This window comes from Castor canadensis, chromosome 2 (genome assembly GCF_047511655.1).
Source record: "Castor canadensis chromosome 2, mCasCan1.hap1v2, whole genome shotgun sequence".
Lineage (NCBI taxonomy): Eukaryota > Metazoa > Chordata > Mammalia > Rodentia > Castoridae > Castor > Castor canadensis.
The window spans coordinates 13,683,110-13,707,407 of NC_133387.1; the positions used below are offsets into that span (position 1 = coordinate 13,683,110).

At 43.2% G+C, this 24,298-nt stretch overlaps 1 protein-coding gene and 1 gene segment (V, D, J or C); one reads left to right on the top strand and one right to left on the bottom strand.

Annotated features, from left to right (window-relative positions):
- Nucleotides 1-6,956: 6,956 nt before the first annotated feature.
- Nucleotides 6,957-8,388, bottom strand: LOC109695453 (T-cell receptor beta chain V region E1-like). The segment is given in 2 exon segments: nt 6,957-7,853; nt 8,107-8,388. Coding segments are annotated over 2 exon segments (375 nt in total).
- Nucleotides 8,389-12,278: 3,890 nt separating this feature from the next.
- Nucleotides 12,279-20,809, top strand: LOC109695444 (putative DBH-like monooxygenase protein 2). Its single transcript, XM_020177986.2, has 13 exons — nt 12,279-12,563; nt 13,486-13,632; nt 14,141-14,302; nt 14,552-14,635; nt 15,474-15,641; nt 15,831-15,933; nt 16,121-16,287; nt 16,622-16,713; nt 16,986-17,082; nt 17,219-17,278; nt 18,737-18,867; nt 19,612-19,729; nt 20,035-20,809. Exons 1-13 carry the CDS (start codon nt 12,279-12,281, stop codon nt 20,275-20,277), a joined length of 1,857 nt encoding a protein of 618 aa, XP_020033575.1. The 3' UTR covers nt 20,278-20,809.
- Nucleotides 20,810-24,298: the final 3,489 nt, after the last annotated feature.

A 24,298-nucleotide genomic window follows, 5' to 3' on the forward strand; every position in this document is an offset into this window, starting at 1 on the left:
AGATTCCAACAGGTCATATGCACTGTGTAAACCCAGCTGGTTTGGGGTGTGAAATACACTGAGAGGTCCCTGAATTCCACAGGCATGGGTGCCATCCATAGGTCTCACACAAGCACTAGGAAGTGACTTCCTGGGTTGAAAAATGCATTCTATTTTGTGATATGCATAAGGCATTCAGGTAATATGAGGAGAGTGGTGCTAGGAAAGTGACAGTGGAATGGGAAAAAAATACAAATCTGGGATATAGCATTTTCAGTGAGGACAAAATTACTCTTTCACAATGGAAGAGGTCCACCTTCTACCACTTGACAGGTGAGTACATGGGGTACAGTAACACAGCCATACTCTATCAGGAGGTGGTTGGTTGTTGACACTATGTCTATAAGGCAGTGGTGTCCAGGTCAGACTTGCACATAGTGGTGTTCATCCACATTCAGGCTCCATTTGGTCCCCATCTCCATTTTGTTTATGAAGTCCCTACTCAAGCATTCAGAAGCAAGAGAAAGGAGTTCAGAGCAGACTTTCTTGTCCATTTAGTTACCAAAACCTTCTGAAGAAGAGTATCTTAGTGAGACTTCTTATGGGACTCCTGCTCGGAGTAAATCCCAAAAAGTCCCATTTCATTACATAACTCCTCCCCCAAAAGTTCATCCCCATTCCTCTCATCTTGCTCTTTCTGAGTGCTTATCACAACAGGAATAGCCACTCCCAGGAAACGCATAAATTTTTGGTAGTACTAGGGATTGAACCTGGGGCCTCATGCACACTAGGCGAGTGCTGTACCACTGAACTATACCCTCAGGACCCTCCTTTTTCGAGACAGTGTTTCTGTAAGTTGCACAGACTTATCTCAAACTTGTGATTATTCTGCCTCAGCCTCCCAAGTAGCTGGATTATAGGTGTGCACCACCATGCCTGGATGCATAAATTTTAACTTCAGGAATGAAAATGAGACATTTATTGAACTTCTTCCTGAGAATAATTCTGTTCTATTTCTTTCAGGGCATCCCTCAAGGGGGTTTTCCTATCACAGTAGTACATGTACATATTTAGTACCAATGTAGCAAACAAAGCCATGTGCAAACCAGATGATCAACAAAACTAATAATCAGGGGAATGAAAATCAAAACTAAAATGATATATCACCTCACACCTGTAAAATGGCTATTATCAAAAGAAGAACGAAAATAAAGAGTGGTGAGAATGTGGAGGAAAGAAAGCATTTGTATACAATCAGTGGGGATGTAAGTTAGTGCAGACAAAGGAAAGTTAATACAGATATTTCTAAAAAGTTAGAAATAGAACTACTATATGACCTAGCAGTCCCACTTCTGAGCACATATCCCAAAGACTCGAACTCAGTATTTTGAAGGGAATACCTGTGCTTCTGTGTTCATTGCAATGTTATTCACAATAGCCAAGATCTGGAGACAACCTAAATGTCCATTGGCAGATGAATAAACAGAGGAAATTCCACACACATGCACACACACATGTACATACATACACACACAAACACTCATGCACACACAAACACACATGCATACACAGGCAGAAACACACACTCACACAAGAATATAATTCAGCCTTTAAAGGAGAGGCTGTCATCTGCAATAACATGAATGAGCTTTCAGAATGTGTTATACTCAGTGGAACCAGCCAGGCACAGAAAGACAAATGCTGCATGCTCTCTTGTATGTGTGAGAACTAAAACAGTTAATCTCATAGAAGGATAGAGCAGAATAGCGGTAGGGAGTGGTAGAGGGTGTAGGAAATGTTAGTCAATATTACAAAGTTTCAGATTAATGAGTTCTGTGCATCTAATGTATAGCAGAGTGACTTTAGTTAACAATATTTATTGTATGCTCGAAATTTGCTAAGATGGAAGATGTGTAGCTTCACCACACACACACACATACACACACAAGCAAAGGAACTTGTGTGAGCTGATGAATATGTAAATCATCTTGAGTCTGGTCATTTCACTAATATACATATATCAAAACATCAAATTGTACATCTTACATATATACAATTTGTATTTGTTAATTATACCTCAATAAAGATGGGGTGTGGCCCATGCAGTACAAGACACATTACTTTGAGATTTCTGCTGCTCTAGACAAAATCAAACCAGTATGCCACAGAGACAAGTATCATTTATCTCTCTCCCAGACAATGCACTCTCTCATTTTTCTGAGATTACTAAGTGACAAAATTCACATGCGGGATCTGCTTCCATTATAAAATGTGCATGCAAATTTGTTTTTGTTTGCCGCTGTCCCCAAGCTCCTACCTTGACCTGTCTGTTTGGCACATGATAGTCTTTGGATCCCAACAATGGCATCTTAAGATTCCGCCTCAGCTGGAGGAGATCAAGCACAGTCCTTTCTCTAATGACCAAATCACACTTGCTATCACACCTGCCTACACTAACAGTTCCACTCTACCAAAGGAGTTTCTTTTCATCCAGCTCCATTAATGCCACCTCTGTCAGGACAAACGTGTCTAATTCTCCCACCTTTACAAGCCCAGGACTCTGCCTTATTCTTCTCAGATGTTTTGGGAACCCATCATGGATGCCAGCTCTGGCCATTAGACCTTCTCCCTTTTATTGCAGACCTTGCTTTTGGTCTCCTCACACCCCAGAGAGTCTCAGCCTGCTGTGCCTCTGCTGGCTGCCTGCTGAATGCCCTCTGCTCTTATTTCTATATGCTCTTGTAATACCCACTCCTTAATATCTAAGATATGGTTCTTCACTCAGTCTAATTTCTCGATCTTCATCTGTGATGTCTCTTTCCACTAAGATCAGTCTGTTATGATGCCAATTTTTCCCACAGCTAGATAGTGGTTGTGAAAATAATCCAGGGCTTAGTGTAGTAGAAAGCGATTGGAGTAAAATACGCCTATATAAGGAAATCTCACAATGAAACCCCCTGTGTAACTATCATATTCTAATAAAAATGTTAAAAAGAGAACTAAATTGCATAAAGATAGAAAAAAAGGAACTTGGGTATAGGCTCAATCATGATTCCAACTTCAGCAGCTATTTGCTGGTGTCCTTGTGAAAATATGGAAGTAATTTAACCTGCTTTATTTATCTCTAAAATGTGACCAATAACAGTTTTCTGACTTGTTGGCAATAAAGTCATGTGGCATAGTATTTAGTGTCAAGGGGTAATTAGGAATCTATATTGTCATTTCTTTATACCTGTTGTCTTAGTCCATGTGTGCTGCTATGACAAAATACTTGAAACTGGGATGTTTACAAACACAGAAATTTATTTATTTTTTATTTTTGGTGATACTGGAGTTTGAACTCAAGGCTTCATGCTTACAAGGCAGGTGCTCTATCTCTTTTTTGCTTTGGTCATTTTGGAGCTAGAGTCATTTTGGACCTTGATCCTCTTATTTTGCACTTCCTGCCATAGCTGGGATGACAGGAATGTGCCACTGCCCTGTTTTCTTTCTATTGAGATGGAGTCCCTCAAACTTTTCTGTCTGGACTGGCTTCAAATCTCGATCCTCTTGATCTCAGCCTCCCAAGTAACAATTTATTTCTTACAGCTCTGGAAGCTGAAAAGTCCAAGATCAAGACACCACATTTCATGTCTGGTAGGGGCTTTCTTGCTTTATTCTCACATGGCAGAATGAAGAAAGGCAAAAAGAAAGCAATCAGTTACTTACTTGGAGCCCTTTAACCAGGTGCTGCTGTCATCCAGGAAGATGCAGCCTTTGGGGCCTCTTAATAGTACTATGCTGGGGATTAAGTATCACCATGAATTTTGGAGGTGACATGAACATTCAAAAGTAGCACTTATGTTTATCTTTCTTTGACCAGAGCAGAAATTATGTTCTATTCCACAAAATAAATAAACCAGAACCAGAGAGACAAAGAATATTCTTACAGAACCTGTCTATGCTTCTCCTCAAGTTTAAAGCTCCTGAGCCTTTCTCAGCTGTTAAATGTAAAATAGAGGAGTTTTCGCTGTGACTTCTCATAGCTGGGCCAAGCAGAAACTGCAAAGCAAGGTAGTAGGCTGTCTTTGGGACTATGCTTCATCCTCTTAGTTTCCCCCACTTCATGCTCCTTTTGGCTACCCATGACCCTTATTGAGGATCTCACATGCTGGTAAGTTCTAAAGATCTATTCCCCAACTTCCCTACATCTCTGAGTTCTATCTCAGGCTGTATTTTCCATCTCACAAGCAAGAACTTTCAAATAGCAACAGGTGAGATCATAGTCATATCTCATTGAATCTATACAAGTATTGTTTCAGGTATATTTCTGATTATATAATTGATAGAGCTGAAAGGAATAATGACAGGGTTATAGATATTATGGCAGGAGGATAACAAGTTTGAGGCCAAACCAGGCTACGCTATGAGATCCTGTCTCAAAAATGCTCAGCATCACTAAATTTCAGAGAATTGCAAATCAAAATCACCAGATAAGATATTCCTTTACCCCAGTAAGAATGGCTCTTATCAAAACCACAATAGATAAGGAATGCTGGAAAGGGTGTAGAAAAAAGGGACCCTTGTGCACTGAGGATGGGAGCATAAGTTAGTACAGCCATTATGGAAAACAGTATGGAAGTTCTTCACAAAACTGCAAATGGAACTACTACATGATCCAAAAATCCTACTCCTGTATATATCCAAACCAGTATGTCAAAGAGACACACTGGGTGCGGGAAGGAGGAGCTATTTATAATAGCCAAGAAATGGAAACAAACTAAGTGTCCATAAACTGATGGATGGATTTAAGAAATATTGTACATACATATTGTAGAATACCACTCAACCATAAAAATGATATTCTGTCATTTATGATAACATGGATGAAACTAGAGATCATTTTGTTAAATGAAAATCATCCAGGCACAGAAAGTTAAGTACTGTATGATCTCACTCATACAGTACCAAAGTCAGTTTATGGACACTTAGTTTGTTTCCACTTCTTGGCTATTATAAATAGTTCCTCCTTCCCCCACCCAGAAAAAACCCCATGGTGATTCAGAAGTCTCTTTGACATACTGGTTTGGATATATACAGAGCAGGATTTCTGGATCATGTGGTAGTCCCATTTGTAGTGTTGTGAAGAACTTCCATACTGTTTTCCATGTGGCTGTGGAATATAAAAAAGTCAATCTCATAGGAATTAATAATAGCACAATGATTACCAGAAGTGGGGAAGAATGGGGGAAAGGTTGGTCAACTGGCACAAAGCTGCAGTCAGATGGGAATATGATGTCCTGGAGTCACACTAACGTGTTAATAACAAGTGTGTGTTGTGTATCTTAAAAAGCTAGAAGAAGGAATTTCAAATGTTTTATACTCCAATATACCCTCTTTGTTTCCACACTGAGTTCTCCCCTTATAGGGAACTACAAAGGTTCCCTATCCCTTTACCCTGCTGTGACTTCAGATGCACATCCTGTGTCAAAGGCAGAAGGAAGAGGACAGTTTTGTAGCATTTTAATTTGCTACTGTGTGACCGTGCATGTGAACAAATATGTGAGAGGAAGATGAGAGTGGGAGAAGTTTGAAACAAAATCCAGGCCCTAGGAAAGCAGAAGAAAAGACATTAAGACAAAGAGCAGCCAAAGACATTGCCAAGTGTATCCAACACCATTCATGTGGGTGAGTTCATTCTGTCTTAGATATCTGGGGAGCCTCTATGAGGACCCGAATTTCTGGTACCTGTGCTCTGCGGCCTAGAACCTGCTAGCTACAGAGCAGGAATCCCTGTGCTTTGACAGCACAGAGCACACTCTAGGAAGAAAGTCTGAGGGTCAGGTAGAAGCTGCTGTCTTTGTCATCAGTGTAGTATTTCAGGAAAATTAGGAACAGCATACAAGGTACTAAGGGGTGGTGCCCAGGTTAACCCACCCAGCCCCAGGCCCAGGCTAACCAAAGTCACAGGCACCTGATCCTTGTATTCCCCATTTCTGGAGATCTTTCTGTGCAAAAAGAGAGATAGAGATAACAGACTAACAGACAGGGAAGGGAGACACCAATCATTAAGCAGAGCCCTGAGTTTACAGGGGAGGAGGAGATGTGTCTCCCAACTAACATCAGAAGCCTGAAGAACAGTGGACAAATGGTGCCCCCTGGTGGACAGACTCCTCACTCCTAAAGAATCCGACAAAACAGCCCGCCAGCTTTTCCAAGCTCTGAGCTAGAAGCAGAACGACTCAGCTACCTTCTCTCTTTCTCTCTCTCTCTCTCTCTCCCTCCCTCTCTCTCTCTCTCTCTCTCAGCTACCTTCTCTCTCTCTCTCTCTCTCTCTCTCTCTCTCTCTCTCTCTCCCATTCTCTCTCTCTCTCTCTCTCTCTCTCTCTCTCTGTCTGTCTCTCCCCTTCTCCAGCTCTAGGCCAACCTGGGCAAAACTTTAGTGAGACCCCATCTCAACAAGCAGGAGGTGGTGGTATGTTGCTATTATCCCAAATACACATAAGTAAGATAGGATGATTGAGATTCCACGCCCAGAGCAAAAAAGGGACGAACACATCTGAAAAATAACTCAAACAAGAAAGGGCTGGAGACATGGCTCAAGTGGTAGAGCTCCTATCTAAGCAAGCACCAAACCCTAAGCTCAAACTCCAGTACCACCAATAAATAAATATATAAATAATCAGTTTGAATAAACTTGACAGTGAGCCCAGCTCTGGTTAAGAGTTATTGATCTGAACAGGTTTTGCTTTTTGAATGCTCTTTGCGGGGGTCACCATCCTCATATCTTTCTATAGTTGCCTTGGTTGAACCGGGGATTGGTAAGGAAATAAATCTAACAAGTCTGAATTAGTAGATTCAAAGTGGGAAGTTTGGTACGTGAAGATTTTAGTCTTCTCTGTAACTCACTCCACCATGTTAAATGACATACTGACAAAAGTACTTTATTATAAAAGTAACATAATTACTACAAAATAAGTTTAAAGAATAAAGGCATACAATGAACATCCAAAAAGAAAAAGAAAAAGTCAGTTTGAGATTAGGAGTGTGAGAAGGTGAAGTGTGTCTCAGTAATGAGAAAGATGGTGCCATAAAAAAATGGGTGCCTCTTCCAGGGGTGTAAGTAGAGGCTACACGTTCAGCAATTCAGCTCCCATAATTTCTCCAAGTTTCTTCCCCAAGTCCCTCTAGAGATTGATACCGGCCTTAGATACAACATGCTTTTCACACAGGCATGCTGTGGAAAGAACAGCTCAGGATTGGCTGTTTCCCTGTCTTCTTGCATCACACTGCCATTTCCACCATTGCTCACTCCTGCAGCAGCCTACCAAGATGGCTAGCGTTGCTGCCTGCATTTTATAGACACCCAGATGGAGGTTTAGGAGGCTAGCAGACGTCCCCAAAGCTTACAAGTAGCAAGGCCAAAGTCCAGGGTTAAATTTACTGCTGTGCAGTTCAGGTGGAGAAAGCAAAGGGGAAGTCAGCAGAGTGACTTGTGGTTAGGGTTGGGAAGAAGGCAGGCTTGGGAGGACTCTGCAGCAGAGGAGGAAGGGCTGGGGGTTTTTATTCAGATGCTCAAGCAGGGCTTCCCACTGTGTCCTTACTGCAGGCGCAGTACAGGGTTCTGCCCTCGGTCACATTGGTGACTTGCAGACTTAGTTCAGTGTCACTGACCCGTGTGGCCACATAACTGGCTCCAGGGAGGGATACAACCTCCTTCTTGTCCCCAGGACTCCTCAGAGTGGACAAAAACTGTAGTTGCTGCTGGAGATCCTGCTGGTACCAGCTCATCCAGGGGTACTGCGAATTCCTCAGGATGCAGCGCAGGGTCTTGGCCTGCCCACGTGGTACCAAGCCCCACCTGGGCCTTTGCTCCAGCAGGCTGGCAGGGGGATCTGAAACACAGGCAGGTCCAGGTGAAGGTGGACAGAGTAGTCGCCCAGGAGTTAAGTCCTAAAGATGGGGGACTTGTGATTAATGCTGGCAGGAGGATACTGGTTGCAGAAGGGACCCCTGACCACCAAGGTGAGCAGCTGTGGCATAGCTGGCTGTGGCAAGTCTGGGATTAAAGAGCAACTTCTCAGTTCTAGTAACCCATCCCTTTCTCCCTCCCTCAACTCACTGGACTTCTTCTGCGTGCCATCTGACCTGTACTCACGGCAGCCACTAGCACCCAGCCGCATAGAATGAGAAATGACCCCATTCCCTGGCCCCTCAGCCTCTCTCCGAAAGGGAGTGGGACACAGCCAACCAGACAAGAAAGCAAGATCCTACCCTGTATGACAGCAATTAAAACCTGACTGTCCCTGGTCTCCACCCCCACAGCTCCAAAGGGCGTGGCTTCATCAGAAACTGCATATTTTTTCACATTTTTCCTAAATTGTAAGCTTCAGACCAAAGGTATGCAGACCTCCCTGCTTCCCGAGCTCCATCGTGCCCTCCCATTCACACCCCTGCACCCCCACATTCACTGAGTACCTCAAGGAAGAGACTTGGCCTCGTGCCCTCTGGACTACAACTCACATGTTCCTAGAAGGGATCTGAATCTGAGTCTCTGATCTCTGCAAGGGATTAAAGTAGCTCAGTGCAAGGAAGCAGTGCTTATGGAATTCAACAAAGACATCTCTCAGTCACAGGCTCCGCCTACACACGGAGGCTGTTGCATGGCCACAGTGGACCCTCATCTCCACATATCTGTGTCAGACTCTGTGAGAGCAAGTACAAATATAAAATAAGAGGCTCCACTTTCCTTTCCAGAATTAGGGAAGTGACCCTTCCTTCCTACTCCATTTGACTTTTAGAGCATTGACTTTTAGGAAACTTAAAAGTGTTTTCTATCTCTTTGAAATGCTTGTAACTCTTTTAAAATATGAAATAATACCCTTACTAGCTTTAAGACTCAGGAAGTCTTTTTCTCAAGGAACCATTGCTTTGAAATGTAATCACTAGGGAAGATAAAGTCCCAGCCTCCCAGCTTCTAAGGGGGATGGGAGCCTTCCTTAGGAGTCTGCCTTAACTTAGGAAAGAGCACAGTTTAGAAGCCCAACTTATCTGAAAGCAGACACCTTGTACCAAGTTACAAAACTACCTTCTGTTACAAAATGATGCTTTTATTTTCTTTTGTATGAAACCAATTAGCAAATACTGATGCCACCCTAGTGGTCTGGGTGAACCCAAGATAAAATATGTGTGACAAATGTGTATCAATGTCTCTTACTTTTATTATTATTATTATTATTCACTTATTCACATATGCATACATTGTTTGAGTCATTTCTCCCTCCTGCCCCCTTCCCACCCTCTCCCCCTTTCCCCCCTCAGTTCCAGGCAGGTCCTGTTCTGCCTTTATCACTAGTTTTGTTGAAGAAAAGAGACAAGCCTGATAAGGAAGACAAAGTGTTTTTGCTAGTTGAGTTAAGGATAGGTATCCAGAAATATTTCTAGTATTGTCCATCTTGAGAATATGTACATTACAGGTTATATCTGCTGGCTATATCACAGGGTGAGGTTCCCCTCTGTCTTTTCAATCTCTCAGTGGATCGAGACTGGTGTCCATCACATCCTAGTTTAATGCTCATTCATTAATAAAATTGTTCCTCCATTATTTTAAATAATACTTAATTTTAAGCATATTTAATTATTATTAATGATATTCAAGTGATTTATAGTAAGTTATTTGGTATAATTACATAGTATTTAATTATATTTTCCAACCACTCATACTCCTGTCACTAACTCATAGTGTGATATAGGCTCTCAGTTCCTTCATCTGTAAAAATGGAAAATATGGAAAGCTATTTTTAAGGATGCATGATTAATACATTAAAAATGTCTTAGAACAGAGAACAGGCTAAGCAGTCAATAACAATTGGCTTTTGGCTGGTGTGTGGTGTGTGGTTGTGGGCCCAGCTACTGAGACTGTGATCCAAATCATCCAAACCCAGACAAAGTTTGAAGATTCTGAAACACAAATTAAAAAAGCAATGGGACTGGAGGTATGACTCAAGTGGCAAAGCAGACATGAGGCCCTGAGTTCAATCCTCAGTACCAAAAAAATGGCTTATATTATAGTAATGATAAATTTAAATTCAATTAAAATGGGATAAAATTAATAGTAATGTTTATCTTCAATCATTTATCACTTAGTAATCAACTGAGATTGAAAGTATAAGTCCATATGACTTTTTTATTATTGATTAGAAGCCTTCCAATTGGAAACCAATCATCTGAGAAATTAGACTTAAGAGATCCTGTGTGTGCAATCTCTCCAACCTCAGCATGTCACAAAAACATGGCAACAGACCAGTTTAGCAGCTGAATTTTACTATTTCCAGGCCTGTACTATGTTCAAGTTGCTGTCAGTCCCATCACAGACCCTGGATAGAAGAAGCAGGGAATTGGTATGGGCTCCATTTCCCTGAAGAGTCTTCATGTAACATGTAAGGGTGCAGCAATGGCCAGTTGCTGGCCAGTTCTACCTGGGGGTAGAAACCAGACAAGGGTCCAGGAGAAGAGAGTGCTTAGGTCTGCAGTCGCGGACTTCCAGCTCTTTCCTGAGAACCCTGCTTTTTTTCCCTGAGGACAGTACTTTGGCCAGCTGGACAGATTGCAGGATAAAGGATCCTGGGCCCTTTCTCAGTTTACAGAGTTGACCATCCTGTCTCCCTGCTTCTCCCCACCCCTTTAGTCTAATCCTCAGATAAGACTGGGATTAGAATGTCTCCAACATACCTGTTATCTCTGTAGATGACATTCCTGCCTCTTGCTTCTCACGGTCAGTGCCTCCCAGGGTTCTGCCTTGTCCTTTGGCTTTGGTCAGCTCCCTGTCCTAGGCCATGGTAAGCCTCTTGCTTCCAGATGGCTGCCTAGCTCCTTATCTCTGCTAGGTCCAGGGATGGGGTTGGTGGCTGTCTCCTTAGGACATTTGTTTTCTCTCCACTGCCCCCAAATTGCTACTCAAGTGCTCACAGCAGCAGCCAATAGCCTTACTAGCTTCTGAGTTTAGTAGATAATTCATAGATTATGTATGAACTGAATAAGACATACATAAGCAGCTTACTCCAGATCTCTCCACTCTTCCTGAGCTGAACTCCTGTGTGGAGATGTATGGTCTGACATGTGTTGGAGAAGCCCTCAAGGCACATGTCCTCTCCATTACCTAGTGGAGGACAGGCAACAAGGTAAGATGAAGTAATGCACCACCCTGGACATTAATCACTGGGAAGAAATGAGTATGGAGTTAGAGCATAACAAGTCTTTCCCTAAGAAGCAATCAGAAAATGACACTAACTCTCTCCACTGTACTGTGGTGGAAAAGAATGCAGAAGTCTGCTGGCCTGTGAACTACCCTTGATACAATCCATTTTCTTCTCTAAAAATTTAATGGATTGGAATTTTTAGAAAATTAAGTGGATCTGAAGTTTCTTTCTATTCTGATATTCTAATATTCCTATTTGCATACCTGTGTGCTTGCTAGTGAGAAATTAGACTAAGCCTCCAAGAGAGTGTCATTAAAATATGATCTCTCTGAAAGGTAACTCACAGAAGAAAGGGTAAAGCACAACTATCCCCCAAGACAAATTCATGTCTATTTCTTATTTTCTCCCTCTTCTCCTCATTTCTTCGCCTTCTTACTCCTCACCAGGTGTGCTGAAAATCAAATCTGCTCTAGACTTGCCCACCTGGAAAGCTGATTATGTTTGTTTCACCTCTAGGTGTCCTTCCTGGGATTAGTAGCAAAGACTCCTGCAAGAAATGGAATCACAATCTGTCTCCCACCTCCCAGCAACTTCCCTTCTGCCTCTACTGTACCAAGAGACTGAAAGGCTGGGTTAACATTGCTATCCCACTGCCTCTGCTCTGCCTCTATTCTACACACAGACAAAATGGATAATACCTGTAAAAACAGGGATGGAGGACATATGTCAGATGCAGAGTGTTCAGTATGGAGTAAGGGTACAGGAGGGGACAGCAATGGAGGGAGGAAGAAACAGAAGGGAAGAAAGCAGAGAGGAGCTGAAAAACTCCTTGATTTTGCAGGGTCTCATGGGCAAGACATTGGCATGGCATTGGGATGGGAAGTGTGAGTGACTTACTCTTAATCATTTCAAGGTGAGAGAAAACTGCCCCATACCTGCTCTGGACACCCCTCACTCTAGTTATGTAAGTGGCACCACTCTGAGCCCAAAGGATAATCAGATCAGAAAAGTCCTAGCCTGTCCCTCCCCTATGGCATGGTGCCTGGCACAGATAGAGGTACATATAAGTCCACAGCTCTTGAGTATTCATCTGTAGGAAAGATGCTCAGTACCTCAGGTGCCATGACCTGTGTCTTCTTCAGACTTTTTCTACTTGTGGCCCTGGCAGCACCTTCCCAAGGCACACATCACGGCCCCACAACTCGCCTGCGTTATTCCAGGTTCCTAGATCCTTCCAATGTTGTTTTCCTGCGCTGGGACTTTGATCTTCAGGCTGAGATCATCACTTTTGAACTCCAGGTCCGGACAGCTGGTTGGGTGGGCTTGGGCATTACAAATCGCTACACCAGCGTGGGAAGTGATCTGGTTGTGGGAGGAGTCCTGCCTGACGGCAATGTCTACTTCTCGGTAAGTCTGAGGGTGACTCCATTCCAAAGACGAGCTTCTTTATTGGGTTGAGAATGGCTTCACGATGCATATTCTGTAAACACACACAAGCAAGCACACTCCTGGAACTCTGGCTAACCACGGATCTCTCCCTACAGAAATAGTCCAGCTTAGAGTTTGCAATCTATGCCTTCCTGACCACAAGGCTGCTTAGAGAAAGAATCCTTTAGATTGCGGGAGAGTTTTGTACCACTTTACTTGCTAATAGCTCACTAAATGCAGGTCACTGGGGAAAATTTAAAGCTGTTGGAGATACAATCTGTCCTCAATTTCCCTTAAACTCAGTCAGTTAACATGAAATTATCCAATAACAGGAAAAGCAGTAGCAATAGCAACATCAATAACTTAAAATTGTTTTATACTCTTGATTAACTGGGTATTGTTCCAAATTCTTTCCATTTGAAAGCTCTTATTATCACTGCGATGTAAGTTATTATTATTCCTCCTATTTCAGATGAAGAAGTAGCTCATGCATCTCCCAAATCTCACCCATTTGCACTCACGATCACTATTTTGAACTGCACTTATATAGGGATGTACTTATAACAGTACATGGTAATGTGTGCTAGGAGTCACATGAAAAGGACGATTGGAACAGACAAGACAAAGGAAAAATGAGCTTCAGGATTGTTATAATTTATGGAGCTAAGATTTGAAATGGGAGAAGTAAAGCCAGGTGAAGAGGTAAAACTTCACCAGTCCTTGTCTTCTCCAAGAATTCACCCATTGGTGCCATGCTGTGTTGTAGGAGGAAGCTATATAATAAAACAGACTTGTGTTCCACTGCTTTAGTATCCTGAGGGAATGAAAGGAGCGCTGACTGTCACAAAGCATGATTGTTTAGGGTCCTGGCTCTTACTTCTTGACCTTCCCTGGACCCCAGGATCAGCACCTTGTGGATGAAGACACCCTAGAGGAGGACGGGAGCCAGGATGCTGAGCTGCTGGGGCTAACAGAAGATGCTGCCTACACCACAATGCGCTTTTCCAGGCCCTTCCGCTCCTGTGACCCTCATGATCAAGACATTACAGTAAGATACGGAGGGGAGAAGAGCACTTAACCGTAGGCAGCTTCTCCTGCTGGCAAGGTATAGTCACCCCCAATCATGCAGTCAGCTGCATTTTCTAGGAATTCTGTCCTTCCCAGGACTACTAGTCTTCCTAGGTATTGCCCCAATTGCGTCATCTTTTCAAATCCACAAGCCCCTCCACAGGATGACCACCCAGTCATTCAATTCCCACCCCATTCTTCTCTTGAAGAGCCCTTCCCAATTTCATTGAACTTTAGAGGTTTAGCACAACCCTTTTATTTCACAGATGTAGACACAGGCACAGAGGGTGAATGCAAGAGGTTATACTCAACATGACCAGCAAATTGGCCCTGGAGACAGAGCTAGAAGTAAACTAGTCCTGTCCCCTCTTTAAAGTTCTTTCCATTCCACTACGTAGACATGAGCGGCTTGTGTAGGACCTTCGCTGTAGGTAGGTGCAAGGTGCTGCTTGTGGGTGGAAGCCTCTCAATGCTTGTGGACCCCCCAGAGTGATACCATGAGGGTCCTAGCTGCCTATGGCCTAGATGACACACTGAAGCTCAGCCGGAAGCGTGCTTTTGTCAAGTCCATCTTCCTGCTACAAATAACCTACCATGATGATGAGGATCTCCCGGAGGACACCATGACCCATGACTTGGAGATCACTGATGTAAGACCCCTCTACCCACCCACCTACCTCTAGCTCCCTTTCCTTCTCCCCACTCAATCCAGACTACTTTCCCTCACTTAATGTTCAATATATTCCTTGAGGTGAGGTTACTGTGACTCCCCTCAGTCCCCCACAGGATTGCTAGTCTAGCCCTCAAGTAAGTGCAGCCCCTTCCCTGGCCTGTCCCTTCCTCTGCACTTCTGTGAGTCTCATTCTCACTCCACTTATCTTCTGTGCGCCCTTCTCCAGTTCCTCATTCCAGAGGATGACACCACATATGCCTGTATGTTTCTACCTCTCCCCATTGTCAACAAGAAGCATCACATCTACAAGGTACATGAAATAGATTGTTGGGGGGGGAGGAAGGTACGGCCCAGGCAGGAAGGCACTCCAGCAGAGTAGTGAGTGTATTGGGATCTGAAGGATGGCATTCAGAAAGTTGCGGGAAGGAAGCAATGGAAAGTAGCTGGAAGAAGGGGGGCCAGGTGGAGGAGCTTGGTGGGGGTGGAAATTATATAATTTCCTAAGGCCAGATTTATAACTGTCAGCACTATTTTCTTTAAGACTTATATACAGTAGAGATTCTGACACAGATTAAAAATTAATTAATAAGTGTTTTCAAAGAACAAAGTCTAAGCCCTGTAAAAGAACAGAAATTCTGTTCTTTTAGCCTGGGAAGAGGAAAAAGGCAGGGAGGGGATGTGGCCATGGGCTGTCAGGAAGTAGGTGAACTCCAGCTAGAGTGAACTCAAACTTGGTCATCTAGCTTTACATTAGAATAATTTTAATTTTGACCAAGTTCATAAAAATATGATCTTATAACAAGTACCAAATGTGTGGAAGACATTTTTTTTTAGAAAGAGAATCTGAAAAGGTGTGGATACATGCTCAGGGGTTGACTGAGGTTACTAAGGAAAATCAGAAGTCTTGGAACGTCTGAGCTGATTTAGCCTGTGTGTTGTGCTTTGGAAGAGGTTTAAAGGGATGGTAGTCAAGAGAAGAGTTCAAATGTTCTGGGCAAAATGATAATTTGAGGAAGAGAAAATAGAGAAAGGAAATAGCAGAGAGAGAAACAGAGAAAAGTGGGCAGTGGCACAGCTTTATTTGGGAACAGAATAAGGATTTGACATGGAAAATCATGACCACATTCCTCCCTCTTTTATCTGTCCAGTTTGAGCCCAAGTTAGTAGACCACAATGAGACAATGGTGCATCACATCCTGGTGTACGCCTGTGGCAATGCCAGTGTACTCCCTACAGGCATCAGCGAATGCTATGGGTTTGACCCTGCCTTCTCCCTCTGCTCGCAGGTCATCGTGGGCTGGGCTGTCGGGGGCCTTGTGAGTCCTATGATGGGGCAATGTGTAGCTAAGCACATGCATGCTGCTGGCAATGGGGATTGCTGGGCTGATGGAAGACTGGGGGATAGTGAAAACCCGTGTTGAAGACTAGAAAACCAGGACAGGAGTCCTGGATTTTGGCATCTAGTCTCCAGGTCTTCTTGCTGCCAAATCCCCCTTCCTCCCCAGAGTTACCAGTTTCCAGATGAGGCAGGCATCTCTATTGGAACCCCCTTGGACCCTCAGTGGATCCGACTAGAGGTTCACTACAGCAATTTTCACAACCTTCCTGGTGAGCATCCAGAGGAATCCTAGTAAGGCAGGCGGTGGGGCTGGCTGGTTTCTCTAGGTATTAGGAACATTCTGTGGGATGCATGCTTACTCATGTTAATCACAGCCCACCCCAGTTTTACTGGGCCTCTTTCTACATTGTGACCTGCTCCCCTGACTTCTGAAGAGATTGTTCGTTTCCTCACCAGGTGTGTATGACTCCTCAGGAATTCGTTTGTACTACACCTCTCACCTGCGCAAATATGACATAGGAGTCCTCGAACTGGGCGTGTTGACTTTCCCCATTCACTTCATACCTCCGGGTGCTGAGTCCTTCATGTCCTATGGACTGTGTAAGACAGAGAAGTTCGAAGAGGTGAAACTGGGAGACACACCTGATGATCCTTGTTCCCCATCACAGTTGTGATCTGATCCCACACCCGAATAGCCTGAGCACCAGACTTTTAGAATGATTGTGTCCTGGTACTCAGAAAAATTATTCACATCCACCATGCAAGAAAGGAAAGGAGTCAGGGATGTGGGGGAAAGGGAATGAGGCAAGAAGAGGGGCAGGAGGGCTTAGTAAAAATGAAGGGAGTGATTGTCAGTCATAGAAAGAAGAGCAAGCTGTCAAATATGAAGGAAGGAAAATCTTACCTGGTTCAGGATCAAGTTCTTAACAAACCACATGTGACTCTTCCCTGTTACAGATGAATGGGGCCCCAATAAGTGATATGCAAGTAGCAAGCTACTTGCTCCACACCCACTTGGCAGGGCAGGCCCTGAAGGCTGTACAATACAGGTAAGGGAAGACCTTGACTTGAAACTTTCCCTTCTGTATACAGGAATAGTTATTTGTTCTTCAACATGAGGTTGTGCTTGGTTGAGAATAAGGAGGAGCTAGAACTATCCCTGGAATAGAGATTATTAAAATATGGCTGTGGAAGAAGAAGCTTTTACATTTATTTTTATGGACAATCTGCTCACACAGTGACCCCACACACCGAATCTTTCCTGGTAGACCTCTCCCTACTTAATATTCCAATTTCTTTCTTCTCCCTTCTCTCCCTCTAGAAATGGAAAACAACTCCGAACAATCTGTAAAGATGACTCCTATGACTTCAGTCTACAGGAGACTCGAGACTTACCTCATCCTGTGGAGATCAAGCTGGTGGGTGCCTGGGGGAGGCATGGCTGGTGCAAGATGGGAGGTGGGGAAGCAGAATCAGAGCTTAGCCAAGAAAATTATAAGACTATACCAGTTCCTTTGTGATTTCTTCTCAGCTTTCATTTTTCCTTCTGAACAGGGAGATGAATTGCTGATAGAATGTAGCTACCAGACTCTGGATCGTGACTCCATGACATTTGTAAGTGTTCTCTCCACCATGGTCACAATGCCATAGCACCAGAAGAGAGCTCCACCCTAACTTTGGCTTTGCATTGTCTCTAATTGTTCCAGCTGATGTCCCTTCCTCCCTCAATGGCATGACCCATTCACATGGGAGTTTTCATGTTCTTACACTCTCATGCATCTAAGATAGGCACAGGGATTCCTTACATTCTCTGTCAATGACTCACTAAGACCATGAAAAGATATGTTATAATGACTAAAAGCATGAACTCTGGGTCCTCACTGGCCTGAGCTCAAATGTCAACATAATCATTTAGTTAAGCTTTCTGACCTTGAGGCAAGTTCTTCAACCTTTTTGTACCTTAGTTTCCTAATTCATAGAAGAATTAGTACTACTACCTGTCTCATAAAATTGCTGTGATAATTGGTTAACACATGCAGAACACGTAGACCATTGCCTGCTCTGCAGTAGATGTTCATTTAGAGCTACTTGTTTCCCATGGTCATAAAGAACCCCACCCATTTTGTGTGTTAAGAATGGTTCAATCCTTGTGGAATTCAAAAGGGGTTGCATGCATTTAAGAAAGAAAATGCAGCCATACAAATGACTAGAATACAAGGTAGAAGAACTATTTTCCATAAGAAATAAATGGCAATAGTGGGTTAGGGAAATTCATAGGGAAAAATCATAAGAAAATGAACTGAACATGTGACATAAGTAAGGGGGTCCTATTTTAGACACATAGGGATGGACAGTTCTTGATTAGGCTATGAGTGAAAACATATCAATAAGAAAAGCATGGAGTGTGTGCGAAGAGCAGTAGGCTTGAGTTAAGGTTAAAGAATGGGGAAATGTATCTGAAGGAACAGAATGAGGTTCAGGGAGATGAGTCTGGGAAAAGTCCTTGAGGCAGAGGTGATGCTGCCCTACCTATATCTCCCAGACATCAGAGTCTAATTCTGCCACACTATAAATATTCCCAGGTAAATAAAAGAAATGAAAAAGTAGGTTGGAGTTTATTACATATAATCAAAAAATCTGTTTTATGGGAATGGACTAGTAAAAACCAACAGAAGTTGCTGAATAAGCACATGACAGGATGCAAGATGTGTTATTAAAAAAAAATCTGGCAGTTCTATGGAGATCAGGCTGCAACCAGGATAAACAGATGAGTAATACTAATTGGGAGGCACATAGTCCAGCCCAAACCAGGATGGTGTCAGTGGAAATGTACAGCACGAGGAAGTTATATCAGATATTTATTTGGGAATAATATCAACAATTTTCCAATGGTTGAAAATGTAGGAAGGGAAAAGAAGAAGGTGATAAAGGGCAGTGAGCTGGTGCTGCATCAGGGAAAATAAACAGGGGGCTTTTTTGGCAGACTGACCACCTCAACTAGTTTCTGCCTGCCTTGTTCCCCTCACTTAGCATACCACTGTTTCTTTGTCTCTCCATCTTTCTCATTTCCAGGGAGGTACCAGCACCATTAATGAGATGTGCCTCATCTTCCTCTTCTACTATCCCCGAAATAACATCTCCAGCTGCCTGGGGTACCCTGACATCATCTCCGTGGCCCATGAACTGGGGGAGGAGGCATCAGAGTGAGTAATCTTGGAAGATAAAACCCATAAGTGTGTGGGGAGGGATCTTGGGGAATAGGGGAAGGAGGAAAAAAAAACTTACCCACTACATCCTAGGCTGGTGATCCAGGAGTCATCAGTGGGCAATCTAATCAACCCTTCTCACCACTGCTCTTAACAGTGTCTGACTCTTAAAGCCTTGAAACAGATAGAAGTTTATAGGAAACTTGGCATGTCAGTAAGATCATTCAAAGGTGCAGATAAGAACTAACCCCTACAAATGAGATAACTCTGCTTGCCTTTCTTGCTTCACTGCTTGACTCAAAGTCTGTGTTTGCATTCAGATCATAACCTTTAATTATTTAGGGGTAAGTATCCTCTCTGAGACTCTTGTGAGAGCTCAGAAACTTCCAAGAAAAAAAAAAAGTACCTCAGTGCAAACACACTTCATTTCACATACAGTTCTAGGACAATTTCAGGCTCCCTGAAGTCACTCCATCAACCTTCTTGGAATCCATGGCTCCTAGATTAACAACCATGTCCTTAAAGTTGATCCACTTTTTCAGTTTCTAAAATTCCCCTCTCTGACATTGTTTCCTCTGCCAAACACGTATATGTTCATTGAGTTATAGGATATTCCTTACAGTTTATGCTGACATAGAATTCATGGTAACAAAACTGAGGATGCTTTCAACATGTTCATTAAAGCTGTGAGTTGATTCTAAACTACTGTCTGTACCCCTGCCCTGATCCTACCATCTACAGGAATCCCATGGAGAACCTGATGATCTTGAACAATGTTGAGTGGACACAAGAGAATATTAAGAAGGCTGAGAAAGCCTGCAAGGAGTCCCTGCAGACAGTGATGATCAAGACCATCAATGTGTGTGTTCCAAGGGATACCATCCTCTAGGGTTGGGATAGAGGGATCTGGGGATTGTGTTGGGGAAAGACAGGAAAAAAGAAGAATGATAGAAGCAAACAACCATGGCAAGAATCCTGGGTTGGGAGAAGATGGACTGAGGAAACAGAAAGATGGGCTGTTGCTGCCCTGGATTTTGGATGTAGATGGAGCCTCCCAGTTAACCTGAGAGCTCTGTCAGGATGGGAATGACCAAGTAAAGTTTCAAGGAAGGGAAAAGAGTAGGGAGGCTTCTGAATTTTTGCTTTTTCTTCCCTCTCCTAAAGGAACTGATAGAAAACACAACAGGCCGGATTCCTGACATCATCCCTACCCCTCGGGGGCCCTGCTTGGAATCCTCTGGAGGCAAAGTGGAGCCTCAGGACAAGAGCCCCGCAGGCTTCAGGGCTGAACCAATGACCCTCAATGGCTCCAGCACTGTGACCCTGGAGCACCTCCCCCTGGCTGCCATCTTTTTGCTGCAGGGCACCCTCTCATGGCTCCTTGCCACACTGCAGACTGCAGTGTGATTCTGCCTCCTCATGACACATACTTAGAGCCTTGACTTCTCAGTTCTTCCTAATCACCCAACACAGAAACAACTCCATGCTTTGACTCCCAGAATGTCCCCTAACTGTGTCACTTCCCATGACCTAAGCCAAGGTACTGAAAGCTCAAAAGCCTTGTGCAGAACATGCCTGCTTGCTACTCTTAAAGACTTAGTACCACTGGTGGATCTACATGTTTTGTGAGAATGTCTGGCTCCAAGGCTGGGTGTGAAAGGATGGATCCACTCTCTGAGAGGTCTCGTGCCCCAGCTTTCTCCAGAAGATGCCATGAGCAGGAGGGACTTGAATGCAGAGGGAGAGCCCTGCCACCCTTTAGCCCATGTGTGGCCCCCATGAAGGCCCCCTTTTCTCTTTTCTAATGACATTGATTTCTGGTCTTTCTGTGACACAATAGCAACAAACCACAGATAGAATGGACAGCTAGGGGAGATTTCTGGTAAAGTGAGGGGCTCTGTGTATTAGATACAGAATTCCAGGCATCATATTAAATAGAACTCAATTTGCTTCCTGTTGCCATCTCTTTCCTTTGAGCCTTTGGTCCAGAAGAAGACAGTTGGGTGGCCTCTCCACTTTCTCAGTTTAAGACATTCAGAGGGGGTTTGAGTTTTTGACTGCCTCAAATGTAACATTTAGTGCACAGTCCTTGCCCTCCACCTCTGAGCCTTGCTGTTGGGTGATCTTTGTTTATCTCACCAAGTGTCACATTCTCAAACTCAGGCCACCTGTTGTTAGGAGCTTAACTGGGCAAGCAGGTTGAATTGAGTTCTGAAAACAGATGAAGAACTGATGAAGCTAAGATGAAGTAACTGATGAAGCTAAGGCAGTCCTTAGCTCTGGAGCCCTTGGCTTGTCCAGAAAGCTCACGGGGACAGGGCAATGACTGCTTGCAAACACTTTGTGGAGTCAGGCTATATTTTGCCACCATGGTTTTCAGTATAGGGCAATAGTGGCTGGTCTTGGAGCTTCTGGGAGCATATTTCTATTTATTCTTAACTTGGTAAATTCAGCACCACCTTTTGCTGCAGGGCACCCTCTCATGGCTCCTTGCCACACTGCAGACTGCAGTGTGATTCTGCCTCCTCCTGACACATACTTACAGCCCTGACTTCTCAGTTCTCCCTAATCACCCAACACAATTCCTTCAGAATTTGAAGTCACTATGCCAGTCTAAGAATTGCCTTGCTCATTGTATCTTCTAGAGGGCACCCTACTCTGGATACTCTGAGTTGTTTAAAGGTCTAGAGACCAGAGCTATAGTCTCAGCAAGATCTAGGGGTTAAGCATGAGTCTAACATAATAGCCTCGCTTCCTGGAGCAATATCCCTCCTCTGGGACTGGCAAACTGCACTGGGGATGTGGGAGATGATGATCTCATTGTCTTTACTGTTCACTCCCCTGGAAAATTCAAGGTGTTCCACTCCGAGATTCTACAAAATCCTCTGTGCTCACATTCAGGTCCTGTGACTCTGTTTCACATCTTATTGATCAGAACCACTTCCAAGCCTCATAATGTGTGAACAGAAGAGTTTGCTGTCCTACAATCAAATAGGCTTCCCAAAGTTCATGATTATGAAAAAACTAGAACATCTTAATTCTAATGTGCCTATGTTCACTGTTGGCACCATGCAAGGAAAATAAAGGGTTTCCTTTTAGGGAACAATCCCAAGGCACCTGCCTTAGGATTTATGTCCTTCAGTTATTTGAATGTCATAAAGTACTATCCACAACAAGGAAACAGATAAAAATGAGATCTAGATAAAAACTTAAAACAACCATAACAGATCAATTCCCCCTTGCCCCCTCCACTCTGTCTGATTAGTGAGCAAGTCTTTCTGTTTCCACCTGCATTACTCCAGTCCACTCCAAGCAAATTCTTTCAGCCTCAATCTCTTAGGTAAACAATACTTGCTGGCTGAGTTTCAGGTGCCAACCCTTGGCCTTACTCTCAGGAGGATTCAAGTCACCCAGGTCCTGCAGCCAGAACTTCCAGCCCTGGGCCCCTCCTCTTCAATTTTGTGTACCTACTTAGCCTTATTTCTTTCATTTTATTCCCATTGCATCTGCTAATGTAAGCATTTAGTCATCATGTACCTACTTTTTGAGTACCACTTGCATAATTGTTTCTGCTCCCCTGTGTGGTGAGGCAGACCATCATGGTGGAAGGGCACAGCACAGCGAAGCTGCTTTGCCTCACCTCACGGTGGCCAGGAAGCAAAGAGAACAGAGAGAAAGGGAAGAGACAAGATATCTTTCCAGAGCATGTCACCTGTGACCTACTTCCTCCAACTAGGCCTCACCTCCTCGTTTCTACTACCTTCCAACAATACCATGAAATTTCAAATTCATCAATGAAATATCCATTGATTAGGTCAGAGCCCTCATGATCCAGTCACTTCCCAAACACCCCACCTCTGAACAATGTTTGGGGACCAAGCCTTCAACACATGAGCCTTTCTTTAGAGGACATTTCATTTTCAAATCACAGCAACTGCACTCACCCAGCACACAGTTTCTTTATATCTTTTGCTGCCCCTCATTACCAGTCTCTTTTGCTGGCTTTTCTTCCTTTTCTAGATTTCTAGATATTAGTGTGTCCCAGGGCTCTAGTCTCATTCCCATGCGTGTGTGTGTGTGTGTGTGTGTGTGCGCTGTGGTTTAAATATGGTTAAAGTCTTACTCTGTAAGTAGTCCCCAGTGTGGTGATGGGATAGGTGATAGAATCTTTAAGAGGTTAGGCCTATAAGTAATTAGGTCACTGGATGCCTCATCCTTTTGAAGGGATTAATGCTGCTGTCATAGAGTTCATTTCCATGAGATTGTTATGGAAAAAGCAAAACTGGACCCTCCCAGGTCTCTGACTTCTTGTCTTGCCATGTAATCTCTTCTTGCACTCACTACTACCATGATGCCATTGGGCATGATGTGATACAGTGAAGGAGTACCAGAGGTTAACCAGTTGGGCCCAACAGTTTGGTTCTCCAATACTGTCAGCTAAGAAGTCACAAATAGTTTGTTTTAGCAGCAGAAAATAAGTTAATACAGTGTTTGTATTTTTTTTATATTATCTCCCAAATTAATAGTTCTGATACTCAAATACTAGCTGTATATTAAGATATTTTCAGCCAGAATTTTCCTGCTGTGAACTCTATGTTCCTACGTCAATTTAAACATCTATTTGATATGTACTCATGCCCCCATGCAAGAGGAAATATGAAAAAACAAGCCATCCTCTACCCATATAAATTTCTCTGCTCAAATGAACACTCTTCCATCGCTCATTCAAATGTTTAGTCTTATAGGTGCCAAAGTTTGATTTATAAACTTTAAATCTTTTCTCCTCTCACAATGCTTCTGCTATAGAAAGAGTACCTTATTTTTTAAAATCTCCTAACATACTATATAGAGTTGCTCTTCTTATCCAATTCATTCCCTTCCTGAGTGTTTCTCCCAACTCCTTTCTATGCTACAGGAGACATTCCAATTATCTCTATTACTTAAAGTGTTATTAAGTCCCTCTAGTCTCCAATATATATTTTGTTAATTCAAAACATCTGTCATTTATGTTCCTCACTGGAAAATTAGTCATGTACTATTAGTGACAACTCTTGGTCAACCTGAATAGGATTTGCACAGTGATGCTTAGAATACTACAAAATGAAGTTTAAATTATTAACGAATGTCAGGTGTAATGCTAATCATAATGGTATCTAATGATAAGGGTATGGGTGAAAATGTCTCAAGTATCAGAAGTGTACAAAAGTAAACATATTTGTACTTGTAATCCTTCCTTAGTGCAGAATTAACATCATATATGTTGGCACCTAATGAGACCTTAAAGTTTCTAAGTCATTCTCGGGCATGAGTATTTTACTGTCCCTTAAAAGTCAGGGTCCAGTCTAAGTTTTACCAGTGTTGCCAGTGGTACTGTAAGTGTAACAATTCTCCCCAGGTTTTCTGAACCTAGTTCCAGGACCCCTCATCA